Source organism: Prinia subflava, chromosome 3, assembly GCF_021018805.1.
Source record: "Prinia subflava isolate CZ2003 ecotype Zambia chromosome 3, Cam_Psub_1.2, whole genome shotgun sequence".
Taxonomy (NCBI): Eukaryota; Metazoa; Chordata; class Aves; order Passeriformes; family Cisticolidae; genus Prinia; species Prinia subflava.
In genome coordinates, this window is record NC_086249.1 from 92,537,683 (window position 1) to 92,557,940 (window position 20,258).

The 20,258-nt window shown below is 40.7% G+C and overlaps 1 protein-coding gene across 2 annotated transcripts in view; it reads right to left on the minus strand.

The window, feature by feature from the left end:
- The window catches only part of SH3KBP1 (SH3 domain containing kinase binding protein 1), a 209,947-nt gene that overhangs the window by 170,306 nt on the left and 19,383 nt on the right, over positions 1 to 20,258 (minus strand). Inside the window, exon 2 of one of the 2 annotated variants that reach the window (XM_063392917.1) lies at positions 15,117 to 15,248. In XM_063392917.1, the coding sequence (XP_063248987.1) occupies positions 15,117 to 15,158 (42 nt within the window). In that variant the 5' untranslated portion in view covers positions 15,159 to 15,248. Of the gene's footprint in view, positions 1 to 15,090; positions 15,249 to 20,258 lie in introns of both variants that reach the window. The other variant, XM_063392916.1, reaches the window with a different exon arrangement.

The following is a 20,258-nucleotide window of genomic DNA, read 5'->3' on the forward strand; positions in this document are numbered from 1 at the left end:
AATAATAAGGGAGGGAAAGGATGCACATAAAAGTACAGCCTGAAGAAAGCTAGGTTTTGTTAAAATAAATAAAAAAATCCATTAAAGGCATGGTTCACACATGGTTCCAAATGCTTAAAGAATCATAATTTCATAATGTTACTAAAACCTCCTTCTTCATTCTTGGCATAAGTGCATGTGTGTGTAGGCATAATTTAATTGCAGTGTGAAAAATGTTGCTCATTGAAAGAAAAAGTATGTAGCTATAATTAGAAGTGGAAACTATAACCAACACTTAACTTTATACAGAAAAGGCATTACTTATTCTCAAGATAGAGCCTCTAGGTGTCTTGTACTTCTACTAACTCTCATGTTTACTACTCCATAGCTGAGTGATCCCTATTGAGCCAAAGTACTGTGATCTAACTAATTGCTTTTACAGCTCACAGAATGGCCAAGTCAGGACGGCAGCTCTGCAGATTGCTCAGTGCAGGGTCAGTGAGAGCAGGACACCCAAGGCTGTGTTCAGCTGGCTGTTAATTACATTCAAGGATGAAGGCTCCACAATATCCTTGGACAACGTGTTCCAGTGTTTGGCCAACCTCAAACATTTTTTCTTATATTTAAATGATTTTCCTGTATTTCAATTCATACCCACTGTCTCTCCTCCTTTCACTGTTTACTGCCAGGAGGACTCTGGCTCCACTTTCTGTACTCTAACACATCACGTAATCAGACACATCAATAAGATCAGCCTGAGCCCTCTCTTCTCCAGGCTGAACAGTGCCATCTCTTCCAGACTCTCCCCAGATGGCACAGGCTCCAATCCCTCAGCACCTTCACGCCCCTGCACAGACTCACTCTGCTCTCTCCAACTCTCCCTTGTACCTGGGAACCCAGAACTGCACACAGAACTCCAAAGGTGCCTCACCAGAAAGGAGAAGGGCAGCAGGATCACATCACTCCTCCTGCTCACACCACTCTGCCTAGAACAGCCCAGGGAGCAGGAGCTGCCCCTGCCACCAGCCCAGCTGCTGCCTCATGCTCTGCTCCGTGTCCCCCAGGATCCCTGGGCCCTCTCCACAAAGCTGCTTTCCACACACTCAGGCACAGCCTGTACTCGTGCCCAGGCTCATTCCTCTCCAGCTGCAGGACCTGGCATTTCCCTCTGCTCATGAGCATCCTGTCAGCCCATTTCTCCAGCCTCTTGAGGCCTCTACAAATGGCAGCACGACCCTCTGGGGAGTCAAACACTTCCCAGTTTTGCAGCACCTGCCAAATGGCTCAGAGTCCTCTCTGCCCTCTCCTCCTCTCATCAGTGCAGACACTGAGCAGCACCAGCCCCATCACCCACCCTGTGGCACCACTGCCTGTGCCCAGCCTGCAGCTGGGCCTGTGCTGCCCCGAGTCCTGCACTTCAGCCAGGCTTTTCCACTCACCTGCACTGCACCTCATCAGTTTGTCCAGCTATGGGAGACAGTGACAAAGCTCTGCTGAAGCCAACATAAACAACATTCACTCCACCAAGGCAGTGATCCCACGGTAGAAGGTGAACAGATTGCTCAGACACGACTTCCATTTCATAAATCCACACTGACTACTCCCAACATCTTCTTGTCCTTCCTAAGTTTGGAAATGACTTCCAAGAGGTAAACATGAGGCTTGAGTTGCCCAAATCTTCCTTCTTCTCCTTCTTGAAAAGATGATTAACTTTTGCTTTCTGCTACTCCCTAGGAGCCTCCCTCAAGGTTCTTTCTGAGAAAATCAGTTTTCTGTCTCAATTTAGTCTCTTCTGAGATTTTCTTCTGGGTGAGGCATCATAGCAGATCTGTCTACAGTACCTTTATGATGTATGAATGAAAATAACACTTGCTTTTCAGATATCAGGGTGGGTTGCAGGAATGATCGAGAGAGGAGAGAATGCTTTAAAATGCTTTATACTGTGAAAGCAAATATGACCTTCTAGAGTTACTGAATGACATTTCACACAATAAAACAGGTCTTCCAAACCTAGAACACTGCAAATAAAGTGATCTATACTTTTGTGTTCAGTCATAACATAGACCAAGCATTCAGGTGAGCTCAGGGATAAGAAATGAAGCCATGTAAGACATAACTATTCAAGCAATTCTAACACTCATTGTTACACAGCCATGATTAACTAAAACACCATCTTTGAGATTAAATGTGATTTTTAGAACGTATATACAATTTGGCAGCTATAATTTTAAAAAATGATCATATATTATATAAATAAAGCATCCATTTTTCCTATGGGGAGCTATTGGAGCACTGTTTTTTCAGAGATGCTTGAATTTACATGATTTGTCCTGTGCCCACTTTTCAATGTTTTTCCTATTTATTCTTTTTATTTCCTGATCAAACTTGTGCTTCTTCAAGCTTTGCTTAGTCACACCATCATCAGCACTTGCATGGAAGCAATCTAACACAGCACAAGCTGTACAGCTTTTCTCTCTGCACAGGGTTCTGTGCACCCAGCAGAGAGGAGCTTGCAAGCCAACACATCACTGAACACAACTTTGGTTTTGTGCTAGCATAGCTATGGTTTCTGCAGTGCACAAAAATGCTTCATTAACATTTCAAACAATGCAATTTGGTGCCTTAGCTGCATTTCCTGTGATGATCTGTAAAGCTAACTATGGGTTCATCTTAAAGAAGCTTTTCCAGATACCCTGTAGGTATCCTTTCACTTAAACAAATGCTAGAGAAACTGTTCAATCACTCCTTCCCAGTTGTATCATCTGCTAATGGTTGAATACAAAACCAGAAGATAATGTTAATGTTTTATGAAAAAGCAGTATTTATTTGGATATTAAATGCTGTCAGAGTATCTTGCACAGCTTCCATGGCTGTCATTATTCATTCTAGCCCTTTCACATGAGAATAAAATCTGAATATTCTCACATGAGAATAAAATCTGAATATTAACTACTCTCTTCCAGTCACAGAATTCAAACCTTAAACTTCTTTCTTCCAAGAGAGGCAGGTGGTTAATGACTATATCCAAGAGCAGGTACATATAACAAAGAGGCATAGTTGTAAATTCCTTGGAGAGGAGGAAAGACACAAAAGGAGAAGGAAAAAAAAAAAAGGAAAAATACTACAATGCAACAATGTGTTATATGTTAAACAACCAAAGTGGAATTTTCTAAAATGGTACCTATTTGCAAACTTCTGCCAGCACAGCTGAAGCAGGAAGACTTGGAGGTGATCAGCAACTGAACCAGCAGAACCCCTGCCTGACTTCAAGCAGCAGAGCTGGTTTAGCTGATGGAGCTTTGGCTGGTGCAGCCTGTTTGCTTGCTGCACAGGGCTTTACTAGACGGCCCTGAAGCAAAGCTTTGCCATTGCTGCACAGCAGAAGCTCCCTGGCAGTGCTTCACACTAACACCCCTATAGCCATGAAAGAACACCAGAGCGGGAGGTGCAAGTCCGTATCACAAGTGAGGCTGCTCATCCATAATGCTTACAAAGAACAATTTGGTTCTGTATTATCTTAGGCTTTTTGCTCCTCATCAAAAGACACACACATTCAGAAAAAAGAATAAAAGTATTTCAAGTGGCTACTGTTAACACTAAAAAAAATCAAGGAGCTCTGTTAGTGCTACCAAAGGATCTTCACCAGACAATTATGTTGGTGTAAATTTTTCTTGTAGTTAATGGTACTTGTAGTTTATCACTCTGTGTTGTCACTGAATCATTACATGTGATACCTTTTTACAAGTCCTGTTTACATGCATTTCCCTGACAGTAGCAGGAATGCAAAATCTTACTACTTTGAGATGAAGTTCAATAAAGTGGTAATGTCACTATAATGGCAGCACAAAATCAAAAGTGCCCTTTCAAGTTCATCTCTCCTCCTGCTACTCCACATCATGCTCCAGTGATGCAAACTTCCCTTTCTCTCAAGCAGTCTAACCAGCTAATATTAATTAGCTTTAACTAAAAACAACTGCCTGTAGCCAGTATTTATCTTTAATTTCATTTCTTGTTGCCAGATCTGATGAGGGGATACTGAGTGTGGGAGCCTAGTCAATTTTTCCAACAATGCAATCTAGTAAGAGATAGTAATTTAGCCTCTCCCTGTAAATCCTGTTTTCACTTAATGAATGTCTGAAAACATCAGTGGAAAACAAATACATCTGTTAGCACTCATTAGCAAATGCTGGTGCTGCTGATTGTCAAAACTCAAATCCCATCTCCCTGTCTGTCCTTCCAGATACATTCTTCAATGGTAGGACTTGAGAATCTCATTTTAGTACAGACAGGCTCAAAAGCGTGACCGAGAACGCCTCCACTAATACAACAGCCTTCAAATAAAACCCTCTCTCTGACACAGCTGTAATTAATATTTTCTTCACAGTGCTCAGTGTCATGGAGCTGTGATTTGACAGCGGAAGGACACGGTACAGAGATTGGAGAGACAGGTTACCAACACATTACAAAGAACTCCAGGCATGAGCAAGGCAGCCCTGAAGGAATTCCTCAGCCCTGGAACTTGTATGCCCAGTTTCAGCTTCATGAGAAAACAAAACCCACACAGAAGCTGTGGGGCAGGAAAGTGGGAAGAGAAGGCAGCTTCTAATGGAAACTTGTGAGCCTTGAAAACTTACTGGAAGTACAATATACTCAGCTTAAAGTGACCAAACAAAAATTATCCTTTTCTAAATATCTGAATGTTCACTAAGGAAACAATGCAATGGTAAAAATCCCAGCAAAAAGAAATGAGGTCAATATTACAGTGTCACTGCAAGTGTCACCAGGGTTCAGAAGGGTGAGCAACACATGCTACTTCCTTGTGTAAACTCTCATATAGAAAATAACCCCATCCTTATAAAACTGCTTAGTGGAGTAAAAAAAGCTGAATTAATGGATTCCAGAGGATAAATTTCCTTTCTTTATTTTGTAAAATAAAACTCCCTTTAAAATAAATTTCCCATGGCCTAACTTGTATGTTGTGGTTTTAGACCCAGTGTTTATTTCTGCACACAACACACATACATCATGCATGCCTAGTGCATGGACACACATATATATGTTTTCTGAAAACACCTGGAAAGGGATTACAGTTTGAGAAAGAGCTTTTCTTTTACAGTTTAATGAGTCATTCTTCTCCTTCCACTTACTCAACATTTTCCTCTGATGTCCACCACTTTGACTAGTCTCTAAAAAAATTTCACATTGAGCAACTGCAGAAGTTCAAACAAGGTAGTAAAAACATGTGGGCTAACAATATAGAAATTAGAAAGTTTTCAGTGCAGAACCACAGAGCAATTAAGAATTATGAAATGCAGTGCTCAGTCCCACAACTGCTGTTGTATCCTCACTGTCATTCTATCAACTTCAGTGAACCACCAAAAGGTTTCAAAGTATGTATTTTTTTCTTCTGCAGGGAAAAATCTGGTGATATCTCACAGCACGATATCTCAAATCTTAATTCCTTCCAGAATTTTACTTTAATTTTAGCATTCTGTAATTTTACAAAACATCAGCAATAAACCAGGTTTTGCTTTCAAATTAACCATCACTAATTGTGCCAATCTGTTTGTGAGAGCTCAGTGCCAAGGTTTGGGTTCAATCCCCATATGGGCCATTCAGTTAAGAGATGGATTTCATGATCCTTGCGGGTCCCTTCCAACTTGGAATATTCTGTGATTCTGTAATCTGTGAGCTCAAGTTCACTACCACAGGCCTTCAGGTTCTCCCAATTTGAAAGGACAGAGTCAGAGTCAAAGAAAGGTAAATACAGCAAGTACACACACAGCATTACAAATCAACTGAAGGTCTCAAAATTCACAAGTTGTGTGGGAACGAAAGTAAAAACCTGAGCATATGTGTTTCTGTACCTGTACTACATTTCAGGTAGTTCTACTTATAAGTGGTTTATTTCATGAAATAAATTATATAACAACTATTCAACTAAGTTTTAGAATTAGACTCCTCTAAAACAAAAGAGAAGAATTAAAAATTTTGTTGAAAGCTACATTGAGACATGGATATAGAATTTTGATGGGTGAATTTCAGCTATTTTTCATTCAAGATAGATAATGTGGTAGCTCTGAATTACAGGCATTTTTGCATACATATTTCTGTAATTTAATTCTGGAAGGAGAATAACTCAGGTCAACTTAGAGGGACTTTTAAAGGAGGTACAGATTACATTTTGATAGCACAATAAAATTAAGCCATGGGACATTGCGGAAGCATAAAAGAAACATGAAGATTTACATCTTACTTTCCTCTACCTCTAATTATTAGGCATTCATTGTGCCAGTGATCTGGCAGTGGCCGGTGACAGTGTAAGAGCCACGTCTCTGTAGTGCCATGCAGACAAGGTGACAGCAGCAGGCACCAGGACAGGCAGCCTGCTCACTGCTGCCAACATCCTGGGGAGCCATGACAAGGAAGCCTGGGGTGAGGGGACAACAGTGACAAGATCCTTCAAGCAGTCAAAAGCTCATAAACACAGGTGGCAAAAGCGAAGCTGAATGATGCAACGCTCTTGGCTCCAACGAGGAAGAGAATGATTTCCAGCCAAAAGAATTAAAGAGGTTTTCATTTGGTTTGTGTTATTGATTAATAGGTAAATACTGACAGATGAATCAGGCAGCCTACATACACCAAAGCATGTTTAAAAGGGAAACCAAGGCTTAGCTAAGCTGGTTGTAAGGAAACAGCCAAAATAATGGCAGTAGCTTGTAACCTCAAGCAGTCATGAAAATTATGGAAGAAGTTTCTGTTTTAGAGAAAGTATCTGTTAGAAGGGTGTTTTTAATCAGGGCTTTTGATAATACTGGCCTATTGCCTCTGGGAGGGCAAATGCAAGCTCTCTGGAAGAATGAGTCAATCTGACTCAATCTTTCAAAAGGTGCACTGAGTCCTCACCAACAGGGAAATGGACAAATTAAGGTTTTGTGAAGCACCAGATACATACACTTAATACCTTGCACATTCTTTAATGGCTTTTGATGCATTTATTTGTCTCAATATTCCCATTAAAATAAAAAAAATCAATAAAAGAAAATGTCATTACCACCTTCTGTAAAAATGAAAGGTTTGCCTTGTTCCTTCTCCCTGGGTGGGAAGCAGCAATGTTATTTTTTTAAATGTATGCTCTACTTGTTTTCCTTCCATCCCTCACCACCTCCCGTGACGACCACTGGAGCTAAGTATCCATCACTGAAGAAGTCTGAAGTCAGAGTGAGTAAATAACCAATCCTACTACATGATGGTCGTTTACCTGCACCTTTGACTCTTTCCACGGTAACTGAATAACTGGAGTGTCTATATATAAACAATGATATATTTCATATGGCTGTAACAAAGCCAAAAAACAAGGATTAAGAGGCTCACATACACTCGGCTCTTTCCAGCTCTGAAGAGAACAACATGTTCTCTGCTCATAAACCTAAACTGCTCTAATATACTCTGTCATATTATAATTTTACTTTTTACTAACAGTGCCAGTGAAATTCTAGTAGAGTACATAATTAGGTGACAGCAGGAAATGGCAGACCCTGTCTTCACCATCAGTTTCCCAAACAGTTCCCAAAAGATTCTAGGAGGAAATTGCAGCACTTACAGGAACAGAATACAAAGATACCTAATTAGTCAAATACTACTTCCAACAGCAAATAATGCAAGTAGTTTGTCATTCCAGTTGCTATTCACTTTATAAAAACACGATAACTGTTACATGGTCTGCATATATATGGTACTTCAGAAAAAAACAGCACTTCTGTTCATAGAAGTAAACTCTAAATACAACAACAAAAATCCAAATAAATTAAAAATCAACACCACTCAACAAACCCCACATACACACACATATTTACTGTTAATAAATTACAGTGTTTGATCAGAAGTAAATCACTAAGTCATGGTAGCAGCAGTTAGAGCAGCAATCTCTGATAGCTTTTTTTTCTACATGTCCCTGTTGCTCTCATCTTCATTCTTACTTACTGTTACTGTTAACACTTAAGTAATATAAACTGAAAGACAATCAGTAGATGAAGTCTGGATACAGGCTGTATTGTTCTATGTAAATGGATTATTTGACAGACTAAGGCTGAAGCACAACATTTCACCATTATGAATATTAAATGCTGTAGGTACTCCACAGACTTTCAGAACACTGTTTCTCTTATACCCTTTTTTGCAAACAAGTACTAAAACCATTAAAATCAGAAAATACTTCCTGAAGTTAAGGGAATCCATCTGAGGGCTTTGTAATTAAACTGCAGAGGTGAAAGTATTGACAAGTTATCTTCAAACAGCAGTGACACTGAACTGCAATTCAGTTTCTAGGAGTTTGTGTTTTAAGAATTTTAATGAGGTTTTTGGTCCTCTCAGGAAAAATCAGATACACAGCTGTACTCTCTCCAAATCCAAGACTGCAGAAGTATGTTTTGCAAGACATTTGTATGCAAATACTGCTAAGAACATCTACAAATTCTACCTACAGAGAAGAGTTTCTCACAGCAGCCTCCTCCAACAGTAAAACAATTGCCAGGCCAAGTGTGAAAATGAATCAGACCAAAATACATGGATTACTAACATATCCACCCACACACAATCTACAGAGAAAATAAAAACATCCGGAGCTTGTAAGGTTGCCAAGGGGGAGAAAAAAAGAAAAGAAAACTGATTTTAGGGAAGGCACAATATAAGTTTAGGACATCTTCTCTTTGCCTCACAAGCTTTTAGGAGTAGGTTGGAGAAATGCTGTGAACCATCTAATCGTGCCAATTCTATAAATCCTTATGACTACTTTAAGAGGCCATTGCCAAACCACATGGAACTCTTTGTATAACACACACTTCAAATTATAATATATAACTAAGTTCTGAATAAATTGAAACTACCTAAAGAATTATTGTATTATAACTCCAAAGAAATTATATGTTTGAAAAGTTGACTTCTATCTAGGTGGCACATTGGGTTCTTGTTTCAGTCTGATCAGATTCTCCTCATGGCTTGGAGCTTCAGGAAGGGAAGAAAGAAAAAAAAGTATTTGTTTCCCTTCAACCCAAATTAGGGGTTTTGTAATTTACAATTTAAACAACAGGATATTTTAAACTGGAATGCTCTACTGAGGTTTTCTTAAGACTACAAAAACCAACCTGAGCAAGAAGAGGAAATAATTGAGTCTCTTTTGTGTATTAATTGATACTACTTACATTAACTCTATCAGTAAAGCAATATTATGTGTATTTTAATAAGAATGGTTTTAGACCTCAGCAATTACATTGCACAAAGAATGAAAACCAGTAAGTTTTCTTTTCAAATTCATAAATTTCATAAAATCACAGAATGGTTAGAGGATGGAAGGGATCTTAGACATCATTTAGCTCAAATCCCCCTGCCATGGAAAGAGCTGGATCCATGGCAGAATTTCTATTAATCCAATCAGTATATAATTATAAGTAAGCCCCTGTTTTCAGAAGGTTACTTTTTGCAGTATAATGAACTAGTCACTAACAACAAGTAAACACCTTAACACTGAAGCCTCACATTACTGTGTGCTCTCTACATGACTGCTGCACGTGCTCTTACTGTCACATACTTCATAAAAAATTTACAGGCTAATTCTCACAAAACATCCAACAGCTGACAGACCCAAACCACCACCACCATTTTTCCTCTTTTCCACATCCCCACACTCCCCTGAGTAACCCCTCCCCTCAAAGCCTGCCATCAAAACATATCCAACAAAGTGGTCACCACAGGACAGCCAAATCCAGCCCTGCTGCCACGATAAACGTACGGGGTCCATCCTGCTGACTGCAGTGAGCATGGCACGCTGCCATCCGCTGGGAACAGCACCAGCTCCCTGCGATGGGAAAGAGCCTCCCGCACTGCCTGCGAGTTTCCAGTCACTTCCAGGCCAAACTCCCAGGGCAGCTGCCTCCCTGGAGCTCCCTCACCTCCTCTGAATGCAGATGAACAGGTTGAGGTGTGACATCCATCGTTCTAATCACACCTTGGCATCCAGGACAGCCTGGATGTCATTGCTCAATTCCCTCAGAGCAGTGAACACAGCCAAGTCACAGACTTGGCACAAGCCAATCTCGGTCAGTCTGTGTCTTTGTGAGGAGATAGACTGGAAGAGGGAGAAAGATTTTGTTTTACTAGTTTTGCTTTCATCATTGTAAGAGTAATAACAACAGCAATAATAAATAATAACAGCCTGTGATGTTACATTTCTCCTCACAAAATCTTGATTGCTGTTGACAGGAACAAAACCTCAGAGACAACATTTTCACATGATTATATTCTCTTGCATTTCACCATAAATGTAGCAAGTTTAATGGCCACACCCAAAACTTGGAATAAGAAACTAGTACTCCTGACTCTCATTCAGTTAGGAACCCACAATCTAAAACAATTCCTGAAAACAAATATGTAGACAGTATTCTAGTAAGATTTCCAAAAACAACAAAAGAAAAAGCTCATTAATTGAGTTGCAAATTCCTGCCAAGTGTGTTAAAAAAACCCAACAAACAAACACAACACAACCAACCAAAAAACCAAATCAAAAGTACCCCAGCATAACAATTCACTGACCCATAAAGCAAGGTATCTTTTCAGGTATTGGCAGAAATAATTTCCCTAGTCTGCATATAACCTCGGTGCCTCTGCTAATGCCACAACTTTCCCAGAATCACAGAATTTTCTGTGTTGGAAGGGACCCACAAGGATGGAGTCCAGCTCTTAAGTGAACGGCCTGCATGGGGACTGAACCCACAACAAGTGGTACTGAGGCAGAGCTGACCAGACATCACTTCTTGGTGGTACTCACACTGCCGAGGAGAGCAGTGGAGGCCCTAAGGAACCTACAAACCCCAGAGCAAAGGCAGGAAGTCACAGAGGTGCCAGAGATTGCCAAGGGCTGTGGTAACACGGCAGGGGAAGACAACAGGAGCTGGTCAGATCTCTGCCCCGGCAGGTAGCAAGAAGCAGCTGGGGAGCAGGAACACAAGTGTTGTCAGACATGGGGAATATTCTCTTTTCCTGCCCAGGAGCCAAACTTCAGCTGCAAAGGACCTCTGCATGTGCACAGGACCTTTTTATGTTTTATGAAAAGTTTTATGAAAGCATGAACAGATACAGGTAGGGGTGTGTAACAAGCACAAGGGTCTCAGCAAGAAATCACTCCCAGCCCCCCCGCAACCTCTGGCTGGTTGTGATAAAAACAAACAAACCATACAGAGAAGAAAATTAAATGACAAGCAACAGATAAGGATCTGCACCATGTACCTAAGATTCGGCATGAACATCTCTGACTTCCTACAACTAATGTACCCTATTTAAAGATTGTATTCGGCCTGCATAACAAGAAATCCAGATTGCTTTTCTGACTCAAGGCAGCGGTACAGTTACACAAACCCCTGCCCTGTTTCACTGATTCTGAAACACAAGCTATACACCAGAATTTCAAAAACAATTACACTACACTTGTTGCTTAAGACAACTTTACCTCTCCAATTCTGCTAGTAACATTGGCAAGTCCTCTGGAGTACAGAGAAGCTTTCGGGTTGTTACATGCAGCAGATTCAGTTTACCAGTATAACACAACTGAATCCCACATAGAATCGACTTTGAAAATTAAAGCCAGCAAACATGGCTCTGCACTAGTTTCCTGTTTCTACATCTTCATCTGCTATCAGCAAAATCTCAGATGCCGTTATACTTACAGTTTTACAGTGCAGAGCATGGATATCAAGTTTAAGTTTTCAAGCTAGAAAGACACTGAAAACCAACTTTATATCATATAAATGAAGAACACTGCAATCACACCTGGTACCTCATCTTTGTCAGCTACATAACTGAGAATTAAAACAGACACCAGGAACAGTACGCGATTCTCCATTCGTACTTTTCTCTGCCTGAAAAATTGAAAGAAAACAGAAGACGACAACCAGATACAGACATTTCTTACGATACATTTAGCACCATTATCTCTAATAAAAGTAGGTATCTTCAAGAGTTGACAGAGGTAAGTTAGATCTTAAAGAGAGACCAAAGACTTTTCTCATATTTAAGAAACTTCTTCCTCAAAATCTTCCAAGTAGCCATAGTCACAGACTACCAGGCAATGAAAAAAGAAACAGAAAACAAATTTCAAATACCTTTTCTGTTTCGCCTTGCATATTGAACTTCAGAGCAGAAGAAGGGTATGAATCCGTCTTTTTCGTCGCTATATGTATAAATATACTAAAAATTCAAAGCAGTTGTTTTGTAGATTCTAGAACAGGAAGCACCTCTGCTAAAACTTCGTAGAGAAAGTCCCTTGAAAAAAATAACTGCGTATGTACTTCATGTATATCATTGCTACCTCCCCTTTCCTCTTTCTGTCTCACGTCTGTCTTCAGGCAACTCCTCTTAAATGATCTCCTAATTTGCATCTTTTCCAAGAAATTTAAAAATGCTTTTACTACAGGCAATTCCAAAAGTCTTTTGCACATTCACAACCTATTTCACATTCCCTTGAAAAATATGGGGGATTTATTTCTTAAATAACACTTCAAATGAATGTCTTTTCATAAACACTCCAATATACTGCATTTCCCTGATTTTTCCATTTCTGATTTCTGCTTCTTTTCTTCCAAACTCGACTTCCAGAATCTGTGTGGATATGTTAACAGATACCATTCAGTACTCTTTACAGTGTTAATTCTATGGTTTCATTTTAGCCCAAACATTCAATTTTTGCAAACCCCAACAGTTTATTTCGAACATCATCATGTATTTATTCAAAAGAAAATAAAATCACAGGAAGCAAAAGCTCTTCTCCATAAGAAATTATTCCTACCTCTTGAAAGTAGAATGCGAAGTACCTCAAGAATTTAATTTGTAGTTTTTATCCTTTGAAAAACTTTCTCAACTACTCTTAGAACCAATTTTTATAAGAAATAGGAATTTGGAGTAGCATTCAAGTCCACTACTTGTCTGTAGCATCCCTTTTTGCCTGCTTCTCAATTACTTTGTTGACACTTTGCCAATGGGGCATGAACTGACTGCTGGTGAGCCAAACACTGCATTCACTTTTTAAAAAAAATTTCATAATCAAGAGAAAATTCACAATTAATTATAATCTTACTGGGCAGAGGGACTATGCTCAACAAGCTTTCTAATGGGACTGCTGTTTTGACTATAGCTCTCCATATAGGAGATTTACACAAGAAAAACAAGAAAAATGAATGTTTTCACCAAAGAGATCCATAAACTAACTACTTTAAGTAAGTGTGTATCTTCTACTCTATCTTACCTAGTGTAGAGAAAATGCTTGGCTATGAAAACCATCTTTGACTTTAAATTCTTCCTCATTTTCAGCTTGAACACAATGTGGGTTTTAGTTCTTTAGAAAACAGCCCTGGATGCTGATTTAAAAGAAAAAAAAAAAAAAAGGCAGGAAGGAAGGAGTAGGGAGTGGTATTTCATGAGAAGACAAAATCTAAACCATTTACTGTTGTTTTAGAACTTTCTATTGAGAAAAAGCTATTTATATATCAATTATGTGACAGGATGCCACAGTTTGAATTCCTTTTGGAAAGAAGAAGCCTTAAAATTAGGTACTAATGGTGCCAACTTGCAAATCTTTAGATTAGTATATTCCCATAACAGACATTTGTGAGCTGCATTTGTTTAGAACACTAAATCCAACACCTCCTAAAATCAGCAGCAGATTTAAAATATCAGCCAGGAGAACGCTTAGAGGAAGTCTGCATTTGTCCCACAACTCAGTTCACCAGAGTTCAAGCAGAAAAATATTACCAATACACAATGAATACCAAAATAGTCTCTTTCCCCTAGCCCAAAGTGTGGATTTTCAGAGATTAGCAAAACCCAGATTACTCACTGTCCTCCACCATGCCGTTTCATCTCATTGAGGCCCTGGCTTGCTCCTAATTTTTGCTGCCTGCCACACACAGAGCTGGTCTTTCCTCTTGCCAGTGACAGGAGCGAGGATCAGGGATCTGCTCACCCCCACAGAAACCCCTGAGGCTCCTGTCCACCCCCACACCCCCTGCCTGGGCTGGCTAAACTCACAACCACAACACTTCCCCCAGTTACCTCGACATGTGCAGCACCAGGGAAGCAAAATGAAATTACTTCATTATGCCCATATGTCTGAACAACAACAGGCTTAAACAGGTAGAAGAAGTTGGGAAAAAACAAACAAACAAACAAAAAAAAACCAAAAAAAAAAAAAAAAAAAAACAAAAAAAAAAAAACACAAACAAAAAAAAAAACACTTACACCCTTAGAAAAGGGAAAGTGTACCAAAGCTCCTCAGAAGCTGTACTAAAAGACTAACATAAAATCTAGATATGTAATTTATTGTAGTTCATGGTCTCTTTTCCATAGTGGAGAGCCAGGTTTATGGAGATTTCTGGAAATTAACAGCCTAGGTCTGCAATGACAAATCAAGGAGGCCCAGAGGTACTAATAGCTGGCTTCATATAAGCAGACATATGTGTGCAAACACAGATGCCCAGTAAAAAAATAATCTTTCTAAACTTCTGAATGGTTTTCCTAAAATGAGGATTACTACAAGTTATTTGGTATATTAAGTGAATACAAATTAATGGGGGTTTTTAAAGTTTTTATAGCAACTGTATGGAAAAATCTAATTATTCTCAACTACTTTAGCCAGGAATAAATATTCACCAAGAAAAGCTTCTATAAAATGTGAGAAAACATTCTGGAAAAGCAGAATCTGATACAGAGAAGACAAAATATTTAAAATGCAATGGCCTGTAAGTTGTTCTAGAATAACCACTTTGTTCTCAGACCATGAAATCAAATATTTTCACTGACCAGCAGAGAAATGTAGGGGTAGCTTCTTTTATTTTCAGCTTGTCTTTGCAAAGAAAGTAATCTTTTCTTTGTCTCAATAGAACACTGCATTATAGACATACAATATATTGTATATATGCAATATATGTGTATACATAGGTGCATATGCAATATATTATGATTTTGGCTATAAGAGATATTATGATATAAAAGCTGATATTTAGCCTGAACAGCACAGTACATAAAGTTTATACACACAACACAAGAACAGTTCCACTTTGTACTCACTCTTACAAAGTTGTCAGGGAACAAACCTCTTCTGCCTTTGAGCTGTCCTTCCCACCAGCCTCCATCATCTTTCTTGATATTGGTGATTATGTCACCTACAGTGATTGTCAGCTCATCATCGTGTTGAGCTTTGTAGTCAAACTCCACTATCGCCTCCACTAAAAGAGAAACACACATATGCACAATTATTGACTACATTTAAGTTTTCCTGCCTTCCAAAGGCATAAGAAAACACCAGTACAATCATATATTCTCAGTGAAAGTAATATGTTCATCTTAACAAAGAGAGTACATTAAAGAGGCAACATGCAATGGTAATGTTCTGTGGGTAACTGCTGCAAGAGAGGCCAAAGTGAAAAAACACACAAGAAAGCACATCATGGTTAAGGCAACATACATTTTTCTTTTATTTTTTTTAAAGGAAATCCATTTGTGATGCTTCAGCAATATTTATTCTGGCAGCATTACAAAGCTTATTTTTATTTCTTGGACAAAGTTTTACCTTTTGTTCACAGGGCTTTCAAAGCATTTTAGTGTATATGGAAATAAATACGGAAAGGTTCTCAAATTCACAAGCATCCCAAGCTGCTGCAACTACCTTGCTAAACACATCACTATCAACCTAAAAAGTATTTAACAAGAATTTTTTCATCATGATGACTTTCACTGTTGTTTATATGGAAATGCAAAGCTTTGCTGCATGAACATGCCCTCATAGGGTTTCATCAGACAGAAGATTTACTTTCACTTGTGATTATGCATCAAGGAATTCAGATTAAATACTTCTACTGCTCTGAATGTCTGTTATCAAAGTTGCATTATAAGCTTGCTACCATTATATGGTATGTCTGTCTTTTCTCAGCAAGTCTCCCCATCCCTTGAAGCCATACACACAAGAAAGTCTCTGCAGAGAATTAAGGAAGTCATAAAAAAGTTCCTTCAAGAATCAAAAATGATACACCTGGGGTACTCAATATGGAAGCCATATTTATATTTATAGGTTCATCAAACATTTACTGGCCAGATTGGCAAGGCCTGGGACAGCCATATCTGTAAACCTCATTCTTGTTTTCTTCAGTGGAAAAGCTTGTCCCAAGACTTTCCACCAAACATTCAGCACTTAGAACATTCAAACAGCACAGTGAGAATTAGTAACAGGCATCTGCACTCTGCAAAAACGCCTGTGCCATGTAAACCCTGCAAGCTCTAGCCTGCAAACAGGCAACACTAGCTCACAAAACAAAGCCAACCATTACACCACAGGCAGCAAAAAGGTTCTGCCTGAATAACAAACCCTGCATACTAAACTGAATTAAGTTGACAGGAAAGCAGAGTTACTTCTTTCCACCCCCAAAATGTCACAATGCTGAATATCTCCATCCCTCCTCCAGAGCCTGCAAGTCATAGCTAAAGCAGTGTTCTGACTTTTGGATACACATCACCCACAAGTTTATGGCTTATAATATTCCTCTATTACTTTTTCTGTGAAGTCAAAAACCACTGTAAAACCAGTTTACAAGAGGCCTGCTAAACTACATAGGAACAGTAAAAGAGAAAGAAGGGCACCACACATTATAAGCTGACATGCAAACAGAAGATTAAAAAACTTATCAGTGAAACATGAGTGAAAAATCAAGAGTCATTCAGGCTGAGAGGGACTTCACATCTCGTGTTCAGCTTTCTGTTCAAAGCAGGACCAGCTCTGAGGTCAAACCAGGTTAGTCAGGGCTTTGCCCACATGGGTCTTTGAAATCCTCCAACCTCCTACAGAGGCAGGGAGGGCACGCAGGAGAATCTGCTCCACAGCGTGACTGGGAGAAAGGTTTTCTCTCGACAGTCCATTGGAGCCTTTCTTGAATCAGTTTTCACCCACTGGTCTTGTAGCCCCACCGTGCACTGCTGTGCAGTAACTCCATCTTCTCTTCTTGATAACCTACTTGTATGCTTTGTAAGGCTGCTATTAGGACCTCCCAATTTCTCTTCTCAAAGCTAGACAATTGGAGCTCCTCTAGACTCAGGTCCCTTCACTCTTATACACATGAACGCTTCCAACAATTTGGTAGAAATCACAGATACAAGGAGAGTGCACTCCACTGCCTTCTCCAGTACTCAATAGAGATGTTAGACAGAACAAGTTCCAGGACAGCCCCCAGTGGTACTTCATTTATTATCAGCTGGCATATGCAGTACAAACCACTAACCACTGCCTAAAACACACAGGTTTTGATTGGAAGGCACCTCTGTAGACGACACTTCTTATTCAATGTAGAAACAGCTAAAGCACAGATTGCTCAGGGTCTTGTGCAGCCAAGTTTTGAGTATCTCAAAGGATAGAAACTCCAGTGTTTAATCACGCTTAAGATTAAAAATGCTTTCAGACACATCAATAAGATCAGCCTGAGCCTTCTCTTCTCCAGGCTGAACAGTGCCATCTCTTCCAGACTCTCCCCAGATGGCACAGGCTCCAATCCCTCAGCACCTTCACGCTCCTGCACAGACTCACTCTGCTCTCTCCAACTCTCCCTTGTACCTGGGAACCCAGAACTGCACACAGAACTCCAAAGGTGCCTCACCAGAAAGGAGAAGGGCAGCAGGATCACATCATTCCTCCTGCTCACAGCACTCTGCCTAGAACAGCCCAGGGAGCAGGAGCTGCCTGGGCCACCAGCCCAGCTGCTGCCTCATGCTCTGCTCCGTGTCCCCCAGGATCCCTGGGCCCTCTCCACAAAGCTGCTTTCCACACACTCAGGCACAGCCTGTACTCGGGCCCAGGCTCATTCCTCTCCAGCTGCAGGACCTGGCATTTCCCTCTGCTCATGAGCATCCTGTCAGCCCATTTCTCCAGCCTCTTGAGGCCTCTACAAATGGCAGCACGACCCTCTGGGGAGTCAAACACTTCCCAGTTTTGCAGCACCTGCCAAATGGCTCAGAGTCCTCTCTGCCCTCTCCTCCTCTCATCAGTGCAGACACTGAGCAGCACCAGCCCCATCACCCACCCTGTGGCACCACTGCCTGTGCCCAGCCTGCAGCTGGGCCTGTGCTGCCCCGAGTCCTGCACTTCAGCCAGGCTTTTCCACCCACCTGCACTGCACCTCATCAGTTTGTCCAGCTATGGGAGACAGTGACAAAGCTCTGCTGAAGCCAACATAAACAACATTCACTCCACCAAGGCAGTGATCCCACAGCAGAAGGTGAACAGATTGCTCAGACACGACTTCCATTTCATAAATCCACACTGACTACTCCCAACATCTTCTTGTCCTTCCTAAGTTTGGAAATGGCTTCCAGGATTATTTGTTCCATCATCTTTCAGTGGTGCACATGCCATTGACCAGCCTGTAGTTTTCAGCAAAAAAAGGGGCTTCTTGCTCTTCCTGAAGACAGAAGACATTCTTTTGAGACATTCTTCTGGTTTTAATGAACCTCTCCTAATCACAGTGACTTTTTGAAGACCATCAAGAGAGACCTCCCAATATTAGTTAGTTCCCTCAGGATGTACCACACCAGGGCCATGGCTCTGCATGTGACCAGTTTGTTTAAACATTCCCTAACCCAATTCTCTTCCACTGAGGAAAGGTTTATCTTCTCCTGGACTTTCCTACTGGTTTCAGAGTCCTGAACTGACTGAAGTCTTTCCTCTTCAAGTCTGGGGTTGCAACCCTGCTTTCTGCAGATTCCCAAACAGTTCTTTGTTTGCAGGTATGAGATCAGTAGACAACACACTCCAGAAACCTTCTGAACTGCTCACACCCAACCCAGCACATAAACAAGCTACACTACCCCTCCAGTAGATATCAGGGTGATTGAATATGAGCTATCCTATCATATCTTCACAATCCCAATGAAATCATAACCCCGAAGCTGCATGCAGTCATGTAGTTCCTCTTCTTTGCATCCCACGCTGCCTGCATGAGAACATGGACATTTCAGAGAGGCAACCAGCCATGCTGACTTCCCAGAAAGAGTGACAGAGTTCTCCCTGTAATTCTGAAAAGCACTTCCTTCTTTATATGGGTATGCCTGGGAAATGCTCCCTTCAGTCCTGATATTTTTGATTACAAGGTCACCACTGTTTGTATCACATTTTGTTTGCCAACCTGGTCCACCAATTGCTCATAAGATAGTTAGCAGAGATGCTTTTGCCCTAGTCAGGAGAATCCCATCTTTTCCAAGCAATCCTCAAAAAGACCCTTATGATCATAAAACTAGAATTGTGCTGCTATCACCAACTATGCAGCCAGCTTACCCACAGGACCTCTCCACTCATCCTAATGCACTTTGCTCTCGCCCAAAGGATCAAGGAGAACCCACCCAGGCTCCCACACTCTTGGTCATCATCCCAGAGCCACACAGTCACAGCTGACAGTTTCAGATCCCTTCAGGGGGTATCAATGAAACCCACATGGGAGAGCAGCAGGGAGTATTTGTCTGAAGCCAGACAAGCTTTGGCAGTCTTACCACAGTGTTCCAGACCCTGGTAGGCAACAAGCCCCTCTAGATGACAGGTCAGCAGATGGGAGTCTCCAACACTCACAGCAGGGAATTTCCCTACTGTTACCACTTCCCATTTTCTCCTGCTGCTTCTGCATGGCTCAGATTTCCCAGTCTGGGTGCTTCACTGGGCTGAGCACCCAGACCCCCATCACCTACAAAGGCATTCAATCTGTTCTCTAATTGCAGATCTTGAGGTGGAGCAGGAGCCTTCCTCCTGGCATCAGGAATTATAAACTTCACATTTTCCATTCTGTGAGTCTCTAAACCAACCCCAAGAGGCACAGATCCCTTCTGCCCTTCCTTCAGGAAAGTTGTGAGTTTGGGCTCTTGAAACCTCAGGGACCTGAAGAAGGCCCAACCTTCTGAGTTCAGACAACTAACAATTTTTACAAATATTTCTAATGTATGAACTAGAGTCCCCAAATTAGCATTAATATTATCCATATATATGTCCATATATACTGTATGTTTACCCCAGACCAACCAGTGCATTTGGATCAGGAGTTGTACTTACACAATAGCTTTCCAAAGACTACTGGATTCAAGCAGTGGCATCAAGGTACACACAACAATGAAAAACTTTATCTCCACAGAACACAACAGCACTGTGGCTCAAAAAGGCAAAATTTAGACTGTTTAGCAGGGTATTTCCAGTTTGGTTGAACCCCAGGAAA